The following is a 14,797-nucleotide window of genomic DNA, read 5'->3' as shown; positions in this document are numbered from 1 at the left end:
AAAGATTAATATTTTAAAACCTTGCTTTTTTATGAAATTTTAAGTCCTACTGTGTTTTCACAGGAAGAAAAATGTAATTATTAATCCTTAGAATCTAGCTTTATTAGTACAACTTGAGAACTAGCAAAAAGATTTAATAGTAAACATTAGCATTAATTTTACAGTAAATTTTGACAGACCAATGCCTTAACTAGTTTGGAATTAATTTTTTCAAAGACCTTTTGTTAATAATTTAGTCCTAAAGTCATCATGACATATTCCTGAAAACTGGTAGTATCTGGCACTTAAGAAGTCCTTTGGCCCAGTTAATCCCCAAAGATAATGGAGATTGTAAAGAAAATGAATGACTTGGGGCACCTGGGTGGCTTAGTCAGTTAAGCATCTGACTTTCGCTCAGGTCATGATCTCACAGTTCATGGGTTCGAGCCCCACATCGGGCTCTGTGCTGACAGCTCACAGCCTGGAGCCTGCTTCGGATTGTGTCTCCCTCTCTCTCTGCCCCTCCCCCACTTGTGCTCTGTCTGTCTCTCAAAAATGAATAAATGTTAAAAAAAAAAAATGATTTCCAGGGTGCCTGGGTGGCTCAGTCAGTTAACATCCAGCTCTTGATATCAGCTCAGGTCACGATCTCACAGTTCATGAATCGTGCCCTGCGTCAGACAGTACAGAGCCTGCTTGAGATTCTCTCTCCCCCTCTCTCTCTGCCCTCCCCTGCTCAGGCTTTCTTTCTCTCTCTGTTTCTCAAAATAAATAAATTAACTTAAAAAAAATTATAGATTAAAATGATTTCATACCAGCAGCAGAAGTAGTATCCTCATTGTCATGCTTTTCATGCCATTCCATAGTCCTGTAATAGCTGAGCATAACTTCCCACAGTGCTTTGCACAGGTCTGCAAGGCATGGAATATAGCTGTCTGGGGTAACATGCTGAAGAAAATGAGAAAAGTTAACTTGAAAATTATCACAACTTGCCAAAAGGAAATCAATCAATCAATCATGTCATTTGTGCAAACTAAATACCTTTGACAATTTCTAAATTCTAGAAATTACATGGATATTATAGATATTCCATACCTATTAATATTTAAAAATAATGTTTTAGGGGCGCCTGGGTGGCACAGTCGGTTAAGCGTCCGACTTTAGCCAGGTCACGATCTCGCGGTCCGTGGGTTTGAGTCCCGCGTCAGGCTCTGGGCTGATGGCTCAGAGCCTGGAGCCTGTTTCCGATTCTGTGTCTCCCTCTCTCTCTGCCCCTCCCCCGTTCATGCTCTGTCTCTCTCTGTCCCAAAAATAAATAAAAAACGTTGAAAAAAATTAAAAAAAAATAAAAATAATGTTTTATATAATGTGGCTATGATATAATATGTGGTCTCAGATCTCCCTAATGAAAATGTGTGGATTTACCCCCGTCTATCCTTTGTATAAACTACCAGTTTGTCCTTCTGCCCTTTTTTTCCTGCAGGTAGAGTGATGCCTCCATCCTATTTTGTAGGCTTTCTGTCAAAATGGAACATCTGCTTCATCATTTGAGATTTCCTAACATTTCTTCTTTTGGTAATTAACCCACAAGAACCAATCATGCTGATAAAACACTGAAAGGCTAGTAAGACTGGTATATTAAGCTCTCCAAAGTAAATAGCTGGTAGAAATAAGTACATAGCAAGTATAATTATGGTGTGACTGATGCTTAGGATAGCACAGGTCGGTAGTGGTCCTCTCTCTTTCAAGAAGTTTTTTCTCTCCATAATGATCTTTCCCTCCTCTAAGCTCCTTGTTTATTAAAACATTCATCAAGCAATTAATAAAAATACTAACTTGTATGACTCAGTCCATTTTTATGTAAGCATGTCAAATCTCTGAAATTCAACTAGGAAGTAGTAAAATAAACGAGTTGTTAAGCTCTGGAGTCATAGCCCAAGTTGGGTTTAAGCCAAGAATGGCAGGATGGTTCAATCTTACAAAATCTATTAATATAATTCATCATGTTAACAGTGTAACAAAAAAAAAATCAAATGATTATTCTAAAAGATGCTGGAATAAACCTTTTGACAAAATTCAACAGCCGTCTGTAATAATAACTCATAAAAAATAAAAATGGATGGATATTTCCTTAAGATAAGAAAACTAAGGCATACCCCCTGTGGTTAGGAACAAGACAAAGAAGCCCACTATCTCCACCACTATTTAACAATGTTCTGGAGGCATTAACCAATACAATTACACTATAAAAAAGAATAAGAAGCAAATAAACAGGAAAATAAGAAACCAAACTATAACTATCTGCAGATGATATAATAATGTATCTAGAATATAATTCTTAGAGAATCAGTGATAAAAGTAACTAAAACAATAAAATAATTCAGCAAGGTAGCAGGTTATAAAATTAGTGCATTTGTATATATATATATATATATATATATATATATATATATATAATAACCATTTGCAAGATACACAGAATGAGAAACTTCCACTTATAATAACAAAGGAGATAAAAAAGATGAAATTTTTTGGAACTTAACAAATAATGATCCAAAATTCTATGAAGAAAACTGAAAGACATAAAATAGACTGGAACAGAGAGACATCTCTTATTCTTGACTATGATGTGTCAACATCATCAAGATACCAATTCTCCCTAATTTATGAATTTACTGAGATAGAAATTAAAAAAGGCCAGAAATAGGTCCAGCCTCATATGAAAATACAGTATTTGATAAATATAGGTGAAGATAGTTTTTTTCATAAATAGTGTTAGGATAACTGGATAGTCAGTTGGAAAAAGACAAAGTTAGACCCACTCCTCACACCATACATAAGAATAAACTCCAAAAGGATAAGAGATCTAAATGTAAAAAATAAAACTATACTAGCACTAGAAGAAAATTTGAGTTAATTCTTCCCTCAGCTTGATGTAAGCAAGGCTTTCTAACTATGACTCAAAATTAGAGGTAATAAAATGTAAAAGTTGATACATTTTACTACATAAAAATTTTTAAAAAGAATTTACATGGCAAAACAAAACACTATAAACAAGGTCAAAAGACAAATTTAACAAACTTGAAAAATATTCACAACATATATCGCAACAAAGTGTTAATATCATGCATTTATAAAGAACTCTCTGGGGCTTCTGGAGGGCTCAGTCAGGTAAGCATCCGACTCTTGATTTCGGCTCAGGTCATGATCTCACAGTTCGTGGGATCGAGCCCCATCTTGAACTCCATACTGTCAGTGGAGCCTACTTGGGATTCTCTCTCTTCCTCTCTCTCTGCGCCTCTCCCACTCACTCTCTTGCTCTCTCTCAAAATAAATGAATAAACTTAAAAACAAACAAACAAAAAACTCCTAAAAGTTTTTTGGGGAAAAGACCAAGCATCCTATAAAAGAATGGAAAGAAGTTACAAGCAAACTTCACAAAAAGAGATACAAAAATGCCATTAAACATATGAAAAACATGTCCCACTTCACTCATAACAGGACATATGTACATTAAAACTACAATAAGATATAAATTCTCACTCATCAGATTGGTGAAAATTTTAAAGTTGACCACTAACAAAGAATCTCTTCTTGACCAAACTCTAGCTAAGATTCTCTGAGCCCTCTTCTTGACTAGGCCTCATTCTTGGCCTGTAAAAAATCGAACAAAACACTAACATAGTTTGTAAAAGCTCAAGGCTGCATACTAGGATGACCCTAGTCCCCATTAACATGCCTACTGAGAAAACTCAAGCCTGCCAAAAGAATTTACTGTTTCTTTCAGCTAACACCTGAAGATAGACCTCCTGTCTCCCAGCCTCTGAGGGAGAGAGTAGGAGCCTAACTTCCATAAGTGCCAGTCAGCAAACCCAGATGGGCTTCACAAGGATTAACCCCTACCTCCTGCTTTTTGTAATTTTTCATTTCCTGACTCTAAGCTCCAACTCATACCTTTCCCCTCTAAAATGCCCAGTAACCTCTGTACAAAATGAAAGGTGAACTTGGTTCACACTGGATTCTTTTCCATTTCTCAACAGTGTATTATTAAAATCTTTCCATACAACTTTAATTAGTATTTGGCTTTGTTTATCTTTGATACTCTGTATACTCTGTTGGCAAGGCTATGAAAAAGCACCCACCCTCATACACTGCTAGTGGGAATGAAAAATGATATAAACCTATGGAGGAGAATTTGGCATTGTTTAACAAAACTACATGTGCATGTTCCCTTTGACCCAGCAATCCTGCTTCTAGGAATTTATCCTGAATTTATCCTCAAACAATGTGAAAATACTTATGCACAAGATTATTTATTGTGAAGGATTATTTGTAATCACAAAATATTGATATCCATCTAAATGTCCAAATAGGAGACTGGTTGAATAAACTAGTGTTTATACACACAAAGGAGCACTATGTGTGTATAAACTATGAAAATGATAAGTTGACAACACATATTTAAATTTTAATTAAAAAAAATTTTTCCTGGTAACCATCCTTTTGTTTGCTATAGCTAAGAGTCTGTTATTTGGTTTGTCTGTTTTTTATCCTTTGTTCATTTGTTTTGTTTCTTAAATTCCACATAAATTTTTTCTCTGAATGACTTATTTCACTTAGCATCATATTCTCTAGCTCCCTGTAAGAGGGGAGGTAGGTGAGAAGATGTGTGAAACAGGTAATGGAGATTAAGAGTACATCAAGATTTTATGAGCACTGAGTAATGTACTGAATTGTTGAATTACTCTGTTGTACACCTGAAACTAATCCAACACTGTATGTTAACTATACAGGAATTAAATTTTTTTTTTAATTTCCCCTTCATGACATACATATATGAGAAAGGGAAATTTTTTTAATTATATACAAGTTTTTTATATATATAAAATATATTTTTAAAAACACTGAAGTTAGTTACCTTTACAAGGTGGGGCTGGGAATGAAATGGAAGAAACGTAGGAGGAAGTGACACTTTTCTAAATATACCACATAGGCTATAAGTAACCTATTCATAGAAGAATTAGAATGACCATCCACATTTACACATGGCTTACAGAGATTAATATAAAATATTATTGCATATTTATGCCATAATTTGGAGTAATTTTTTATGTATATATTTCATGTTTACTTTTATAATTACCACTTGACAATGAACCAGTCTTGGTTGTTTTTCCCTTTGGTTTATTTTTATCCCATCATAACAAATCTCTTATAGCACACACATTTAATAAAAACTTGATACTGATGCACATGGCCAAGAAAAAGTCAAAAGCAGAGGGCAAAGAAAAAAAAATCACAAAAAAAGTTCTGGGCTGCAACTCCTCAATCATTCACCTAAATAAAGGTACTCTTCTACAAGTCAATTTTTTTCACTTTCATAAACTCAACTTTACATAAATTTAAATTTATATTATGCAAATAAATTTAATCTAATTATATACCAACATTCTTTGGGGTAGATAAAAGGAAGACAATTCTTATTTCTTCCCAAAGAAAAATTATGGCTATACAAATAATTGTGTTATAGCCCACCAATTAATTTTTATTACACTTGTCACAGTTTAACAAACCAGAAAATTGAATCTTAGAACTACTACTACCTTCTATTTTCCACCCAGCCACTGTCTAGCTACATTATTTGCCTATTTTTTCTAGGAAAAGGAGGTTCTTTACTACGTTTCGTCTTGATGATTTGCTGAAATTTAATGTGTTCGGACAAGATACACAGAGATGTATACGTATTTTTTCCCAAAAAAAGTTGAAATTATTGAAGTTATAGTAAGCTTTTTGTCACCAAACTGACCCAAGTGTAAATAATTCATAAATCCAGTTAAACCACTGCACATGCCCAAAAGTCTCCCAAAAGAATCCATATTTTATCATCTTCAAAAATGTTCATATGTACAAACATAAGACTATGATGCACTGAGCACAAGATAACAAGATGACTCTTGCCTAAATTTTTAATTTAAAATAGAAACAAATGCAGAGATTCATTGTACTAAATACATAGTTTAAGAAAAAAGGGCAAGGTGGGCTAGATAAAAAAATAATGTTTTCAATACATTTAAGCCCGGATGTGTTCATTTCTGCACTTGAAGACCATGTTGGCAATAAATTAAAAGAGTCATTTCATTTTATAACTGGACTCCAAAAACCACTTTCCACTATACCATGTAACTAAGTGGTGTCAACTCTCATAGCAACAAATGGTTCTCTCATGCTTTTAACACCTTATTACTAAAATCATTCACAACTAGTATTCTCTCATTACTTTATAAAAATCTCCTCTAAATTTCAAATAGAGAACCTTTATTACACAGACATGGGTGAATCATAACTATAACAAAAGAAATTCAAAGAAACCAACAAATAAGCAAATAATTGCGCAAGTAATCAAAAACTAAAAGGCAGGCCGAGAAGAGAATCTGGGTTTCTGAATTAACAGCCCATGAAACCTCCACTCAGACATCTATTCTTTTTCACACCAGCAAGGCGTATTAGAAACAGGCTTAGAGAAGGAACTGGAAGTCCTAGGTCCAGCCAGCACCAGTTCCACAACTTATCAGTCACATACCCGTCCACAAAACACCACTCTGGATTTAAGTTTCGCCTTTCATAAAATAGTGTTAGAGATTCCTGGATCTAACTACCTCATCACTAGTTTAATCCACTCACCAATTACTAAATGCCTAATACTTCATCTCAATTCAAATCCCAATTAAGGGAGGATTCGTTTAGAAAAAAACCAGGAATACCAAGGCAGAGGAGCACCATATTGTAATTCCAGTTCTATGTTTGTATCACGTATCAATCATAGCAATGAAATCTTGATCAATTTAGATAATATTCACAGCAAGACATCCCAAAGAACTGAAATAACATGTCTTTAAATTCTTTTAAAAACTAAGAATATATGGGAAATAGAAATTTAATTATCAAATATTACTCTGTGTTCAAGAGTTATTTTCCATTGCCATTCTTTGAAAGCTAGTAGTGTCAATTTATTCAGCAAAGGTTGTGAGGTGAAGGAAAAAGAAAAAAAAAGTACGGTATTTTAGAAATATCTCTCAAAAACATACAGACAAGAAAGAATATTTTAAGTAATCTAAAAAATTTTAAATCCATAACCTCTATACAGATAACATAGATCTCTAGTAACTCTGAAGGTTATAAAAGGTAACAGAGGGAGCAGGATTTGGAGAATATTCACAAATCTGGATATTACAATGTAAAAAATTTCAACACAGTATTACCATTATGCTTCACTATTCAAACATCAAAATAGGCTTTTTTTTTTAATGTGTATCTATTTTTATTTTTGAGAGAGAATGTGCGTGCATGTGAAGGGGAGGAGCAGAGAGAGAGAAGGAGAGGGAGAATCCCAAGCAGGCTCCACACTATCGGCACAGAGCCCGATGCGAGGCTCAGACTCATGAACCATGAGATCGTGATCTGAGCGGAGTAGGACGCTTAACCAACTGATCTGAGCGGAGTAGGAGCTGAGTGGGACACTTAACCAACTGAGCCACCCAGGCACCCCCCAAATAGGCTTCGTAATCAAATCTTGAAGAACACTTGAAAAAAATCCACAGATATCATATCCCTTTCTTCCTCACTGTCAGCTAACACTTTGCACCTTCCATTTCTGCTATTTAACCATCTCAACCAACATACCTGGTCAAAATAAAAATTATGAAATTAGCTTATTAAAACAGCAACATTCCAGCCCAGACTATAAGCAGTAAGTGAGACTCTAGAGGACATTTTCAAAGAACGTGAAATGAACATAAGCAGCCTTTCCAAATCTGAAGCATGCAATGAAAGAAAGTCATCTTTTAAAAGCTGCTTAAGTGCAAAGTGGTAAATATGAAAAAAAAAGATGCTGCAGAATTTAGTTTTCTCTTATTAATTTACTTTTATATTCCTCAGAAATCTCTACTACCAAATACTTACAAAAATTTCAGGAAGATGATTTTTCTATTAAAACATCAAAATAAAAATTCTTAAGGAATATCTTAAGGTATTTTTTGTTGTTGTTTCACTTTGATTTAGCACTCTGATCACATCATGACAAACATAAAGGGAACAGATGTCTTGGCATCCTCACAGGGCTCCCCAACTCCCAGCCGCTGCCACCCTCCATCCCCAACTTCAAACACACACTGATAGATTAAAAAAAAAAAAAAAAACCCACAAAGAGTTAGCAGTATCTTCAGATGAATACTGCTAGTGCTGTGAGCTGCATCACCAGAAGCTGGTGGGGAGGACCACTGCCTGTCCAGGAGGACCACCACCTGTCCGGGAAGACCACTGCCTGTTGGGGAGGCTTCAGGAAAGATGTTGCAGATTCAAACAGCACTTGGCCCTGGAGCTAAAAACATCGCTGGGGAGGCTAAACTCCAGACCTAAGGAAGTGTCTGGGTCAAGCAATTACAAGATCTTTCCAACCTTGAATTACTTCTGTGAGGGCCACGCTGTACAAAATATGAATATCTTCAGTACTTTTTAGCCACTGGAAGCCAGAAATGTGCACAGTATAGCGGACTGGATAGCCACACGTTGGGGCTTAGGGCCCGACTTTGTGACTTACTCAGTCATGATGTTATAAATATCACTTCATTTATCTAAACACCCCAAGGGATAAAGCAAATAATCTAAATTCTCTCTACTAGGTTATTCTGAAGCTTTAAACACTATGACTCTCCAAAGACAACAATATACATACGCTGTAGCAAAACTTCTCTTGTGTCAAACTAGATTCATTCATGACTTAAAAACACAAATGTATCATGGTGAAAAAACAGGCACTCTCATCTCCCAGGCATTTTTATCATTAATGCTAAAATTGTATATATCTATGAAGTCATATGCAATAAGTATGATATAAATGATGCTAACTCAGAACTAAGAACCTCGCACCTTCTAAATTGTGAAACAGAAAGGTCTCCTTTAAATTCAAATTGCTATTAAATGGCCTTAATCAAATAGTTTAATACTCAAACAAAGCAGGTATAATCAGAATACATAATTTATCTTTCAAAGTTACAAGTGATAAAATGCTGTGAGATTACCACAAAAAAAAAAAGGGGCAGTATTTAAATGTAAAAACACTATCAAATTAAAAATAAGGTTTCTTGACAGGTCTCAAGAATGACTTTCTACCAGGAAATTATTTTTTGTTTCTGCTGACAGTGTGTGCCAGGCTTTAAAAATAGGTTGGTTTTTCAACATTTATTCCCATCCTCCACCACAACACACACACACACACACACACACACATCACCCAGCAGACTACCTTACACTGACTGGTTCTTAGATGTGGGCAGCCCAGGGGCCTTGCCACACCTGAGCCAGTTTCAAGTGACCAGAAAACCCCTCCATTTCCAAAGAGGCAAGGCTGGATGCCCAGATAACTACAACCCAATGTATGTACTCCATTGGCACTCATTAGTCCCCAAGAATACTGAAAACAACCAAATATTCATACTAAAAATCCAGTTAAAGCAAGTCAGACAACCTAACACTGCTCACTACCCCAACCCCCCAGCTCCCACCCCAGACACAGCCACATACATTGTGCCTGTTGGAATCCAAGACCCAGCTCAAAAGTTGCAGCTTTCTCTTAACAGTAAGATACGGTTTTGCTTTCCTTAGAACCTTAAAGAACTATGTTGACCCCAATGACACTTTATGTTGTTTCAACTTTTCTTATCCTACCTCTGATCATAATTAATGTGATCTTACTAGGTTATAAATTCTGTAACGCCTTATCTATCCTTGTTGAGCTAAACTGACTACTTGATTAACAAAAGCTGAGCAATGACAAGGGAACTGGTTTCTAATTTAGCAAGTCAGAGTACCAAGATAATGGAATTTTATGTCCTATTCCAGCATCCATGAAAGAAAGGGTCACAGGCTAGCGTGTTAGTTTGCAAGTAGGATAAAATTTCAGACCCTTCACGGTTCTTGACAATCCAGAGAATAAATAGCAGAGAAAATTTTTCCTTACCTATCTTTTGATTAAGTTTTGAACTTTAAAAATTACCAAAACCTAGTTTTTATTTTACCTTAAATATATAAAAATCAATATATATTCATATATAAAAAATATATGAGTGGTGATGGTACAAATATGTGATAATAAATCCAACAGCTGAATTTTTTGGAGTATTCTACAACTGACCTGAGACAGCAACTCAAGTAAATACATAATATTGCTCTTCTAACTAAAAAGACTTCTCTCTTTGACTAAATGTTCAAATTTGTAGCTTCCAGTAAGACAGAAAATGTCTGTTCACCTATCTAACCAAATCAACCAAATTAACCCCAATAATCAATTAAGTGTCCCAGTTGAATTTCCTTCACATCCTAAATATGCCTGACTGATAAACAACATAAATTATTTTGATATGCTACCTTCTGGTATCTGACAATTAAGCTATTAAATACAAAATAATCAGCATTCATGTGTACAAGGAGAGGGATAAGAGCAGACATTGCCGATGAGGAGTGTAAACTGAAACACACTTTCTAGAGGGCAATTTTGGAAAAATGAACGAAAAGCCTTTCACAATACAATTTCATTTCTCAACACTTACCCTAAATAATTAAAGATGTAGGCAAAGACTTAGCTTTAAGTCTATTTACTATAGTGTTGTTCATAATGACAAAAGCTAGAAATAACATAAATACCTAAGAATAGGAAGCTGGTTAATTAATCCACAGGATCTTACACTGAAACACTGTCAAGGTATTAAAAGTTATGTGGGTAGCATATTTACTGAAATGGAAAATTATTTATAATATAGAAAGTGGGAAAAATGTTATAAAACTGTGTATACAGCATAATCCCACTTTTAAAAGCTATTTGCTTACATACACATTAAAAGAACCAGCTTTGCATGCATAAATATTAATTTTCTCCTTTTTGCTTATCTATATTTTCTTACAACTAATGTTTTACTTGTATAATTTCAAATATGTATACTTTTAAGAGTAAACATGTTAATTAATGATTGCTTAATTTGAGCAACTATTTATATAATCTACATTCTGTCTAACTCTATAAAGACTGTAAGTGATATAAGAACATATAAATACTAGACTAGTTTAAGTCAGAAAACAGCAAAAGGATAAAGAGGCAGTTAATTCTACAGAGAACAAAAACATGATTATTACTATACATGAACATTGAATTTAGCTCTGAACTTCCTAGCGACTTATCATTCATTGTAAAGACAGTCCATATACTCTCACACCATTTGATGAAAGAAAATATATTCATAACAGAAAATGCCCTGAGAGTTTGGGAATAGAAACATGTTTTGACTAAAAAGAAGACTTGTCTTTAGGTTTCTATATGAACATCAAAATGAACTATATCTTCCAACAGAGGACTTACTAAAGACATTTACTAACTCTCAAAAAACTGACACTGAATTATAATTCAATACCAAGAGTTACTACTCAGAAGAATGAAAGTTTAAAAACCTAGAAGAATGGAGTATTACACTAGCCTTCGGTTTGTCTCTCTACGATGTATGCACACAAGGCACCTGTAAAAGTACACAGCACAAAGAAGGTACATAATGTTGGTTTCCTTTCCGTCACATTTAACTTAAATTTGAAATGTGTCAACACCATACCAATTAGAGACTAAGAGGTAAATCCAATTTACTCAAGAAACATTAAGCACCTCCAATGTGCCAGACTCTGAGAAAACACATACTGAAATGATTTCAAAAATTTTTTTCTAAAAAAACAAAAAACAAAAACAAACAAACAAACAAAAAACTAACTCATTTTTCACCACAGTATTACTACATTACCAAGCTCATTTCAAAAACAGAACTCAAAACTCATTCAGTTCATTTGGAAATGAAAAACTGAAAAATGGTTGGGAAAATTTCAGCCAGATTTAGCCAGCTTTATTATCATAAAATTAATCAATAACATCCTAATTAACATCTTTAAAAAGCTCCCCAAAGAAATCCAACAGCCTGCCAAACAAGGCTGTAAATAAATTTTTATAAATGATGCATACTTCATAAACTTTCAAATAACCTACAAATAGTTTCTCTACAAAGTTACTAAGTAAAGAGCATCTACTTGGTGTCTAGAAATCTCTCCACAGACTGGTATAAACATGTAGGGGTACATCAATGTACCCCACAATGTATTTGTGCTTCAAAATAATGTACATATTTTTAAAGCCTAAATTACTGATCTAAATAAAAACTGTAAGCCAATATATTCAAGAAAAACAGGAAAACCAGACAGAAAGATAAACTATAAAAAGAAAAATTGTGCTTCTAATTAAATCTTTCAGAAAACATTGTTTAGTAAAGAAAGAAAAGTAAGTACATTCAATTACAAAATGATTTCAAAAAGTTCAAAGCCAACTAAACTTTTAAACTCAGAGCAGGGGCTGACAGGACACAGAATTGGAGAAATGCCATAACAGAATAGGATGCTATTGGCCTTAAAAACTCTGAAGTTCTCGGTTTATCAGAGTAAACAGAAACAGAACACTAATTTTGCCCCAGATTTCTTTGTAAAGGGATATCAAAGAAAAAAAAAGTACAATTTCATTCTAGCTCCTCTAGTAATAAACAGATAACTGTGAGGTGTTTAAAATAATACTATGAATGAGGGCAAGCAGATGATTAGAGTTCTATTTCCAATCTCTTTCTATTTAAATGAAACATAATTGTTCCCTATTTCCAGGAACTCTCATCCCTCTCTCAACTCTGCTGAGTATACTATTTCATGCATTTCACTTTTTAATGTTATATTTAAATGCTATCTAGGATTAAGGATTTCCTTCAAAATATTGCTATTAAACAGAGAAAACCAACTGCCCAAATGCCTGAACTCTTTCTTCTCATTTCTAAAATCTACCAGTCAACACCTTTTACACATCTCCTGAGGGCTGTGTTCCTTCTTTCTTACCTGACATAAGACTCTCCCACTAGCACATCCTCAATAAGTATTTTTTAAATGTTTCATTTTGTTTGTTTGTTTGTGTGTTTGTTTATTGAGACAGAGAGAGACAGAATACGAGCAGGGGAGGGCCAGAGAGAGAGGGAGATACAGTTTCCGAAGCAGGTTCCAGGCTCTGAGCTGTCAGCGCAGAACCCAATTCGGGGCTCGAACCCATGAACCGTGAGATCATGACCTGAGCCGAAGTTGGATGCTTAACCAACTGAGCCATCCAGGCGCCCCACTCAATATGTATTATCAGTTACTTTTAATTGGGGCTAAAATGATTCACAATTGCTACGTATTAAAAAATCAAGAACCTTACATTCAAAAACAAGGTTCCTTCACAAATCATCTCCCTTGCTTGAGCTGTGCCATTACAGATCCTTTATATTTGTTCCCACCAGGAAAACATATTTAAATTTCCTTTCATCAGTTTATTTACTAAATTTCTAAGGGTTGTTTCCATTTTTCTCTCCTGAAGTAATCACCTTCATCTGTAGAATTCAGTTTCTAAAAGGTCACATCTTTTCATCAAACTAACAAATAAATAAATGTGATGAGAAATAATTTCTTTCTAATCTTCCCTGGTTTAAACATGTCAAATAGAATACAATATTATAAAACAAATTAAAACTTGCTTAGGTTTCAAAGAGATATCCACACCCATCTGCTTGTAACAGTACTGCTTAAATACTTCTAAGAGGCATGGGGTAAAGTTCTGAACTTTGTTAATTTTTTGTTGAGAACTGTGCCAAACAAAATGGGCCACCTTAAAATGGATCACATCCTTCACCTCATTATTCAGCTCCTCTACAACATAAAGAGCCCACCATACCTAATTCTGTTAAATCCTTTTCTCAAAGAAATTCCTCCAGGGGGCATCTGGGTGGCTCCAGTTGGTTAAGTGTCCAACTCTTGATTTTGGCTCAGATCATGATCTTACTGTTTGTGAGATGGAGCCCCGCATTGGGCTCTGTGCTAACAGTGCAGAGCCTGCTTGGGATTCTCTCCTCCCTCTCTGTCCGCCCCTCCCCTGTGTTCTCTCTCTCTCTCTCACTCTTTCAAAATAAATAAATAAAATAAACTTAAGAAAAAAAAAAGAAACAAAAGAAATTTCTCCATGAAGCCATCATCAACATCTGCTATTACTCTCACCACTTCAAAACTCCTTCAAAGAATGTTTTAGCACAGCCTGAATATAAACCAGGAGTGTAAACTGTGTTGGATGTATAACAACGTATGTGCCAGCTGTTCTGTACAGGGGCTGGGAGGGTGGTTCTATGACAAAGCTCTAGTATACTGATAAATCACTTGTTTCCTTAATTTAACTGTATATACCTCGCTGTAATCATACATAGATGAATAATTTTATAAAGAACTACCAGATGTTTCCTGGAGTCATTTTAAGAAGGATTTACTCAAAATAAAATCAAGGAAGATAAGCCCTTTGTTATCTGATAATTTAAATATACACAGCTACTTCAAAAATCAGCTTCAAAAAAAACAGTGAAATTGTTTAAAAATGCTATGGTAAAAACTTTAAGCACACATTTTTGTTCATAAACATTTATAAATTAAGTACAACTTTCATCTTTGTATTTTGTAAATGTACAGAGAACTTTCTCAAGAAGTAGGAGCACAAATATGTCTCTGACTTAAAAACATATCAAAGTTTAATGGTAACAAAGTACACTATACATATACACAAACACACACCAGATTTAATCAAAGTAAAGATTTAAGGACAAAAGCCTAATTTGTTTAAATGTTTGTTTTAATTATTTTTTGTTTTAATTATTAAAAGTTATTTTCTGCTGTAACAGAGAAA

General features: G+C 34.5%; 1 protein-coding gene across 1 annotated transcript in view; it reads right to left on the bottom strand.

Annotated features, from left to right (window-relative positions):
* The window catches only part of VPS50 (VPS50 subunit of EARP/GARPII complex), a 134,711-nt gene that overhangs the window by 70,807 nt on the left and 49,107 nt on the right, over positions 1-14,797 (bottom strand). Inside the window, exon 13 of the mRNA XM_047096681.1 lies at positions 795-927. Within this exon, the coding sequence (XP_046952637.1) occupies positions 795-927 (133 nt within the window). The remainder of the gene's footprint in view (positions 1-794; positions 928-14,797) is intronic.

Source organism: Lynx rufus, unplaced genomic scaffold, assembly GCF_022079265.1.
Source record: "Lynx rufus isolate CCGP_SWC_20201006 ecotype Redwood Valley unplaced genomic scaffold, mLynRuf1.p SCAF_4, whole genome shotgun sequence".
NCBI lineage: Eukaryota > Metazoa > Chordata > Mammalia > Carnivora > Felidae > Lynx > Lynx rufus.
This window is presented reverse-complemented; position numbering and strand designations above follow the sequence as displayed.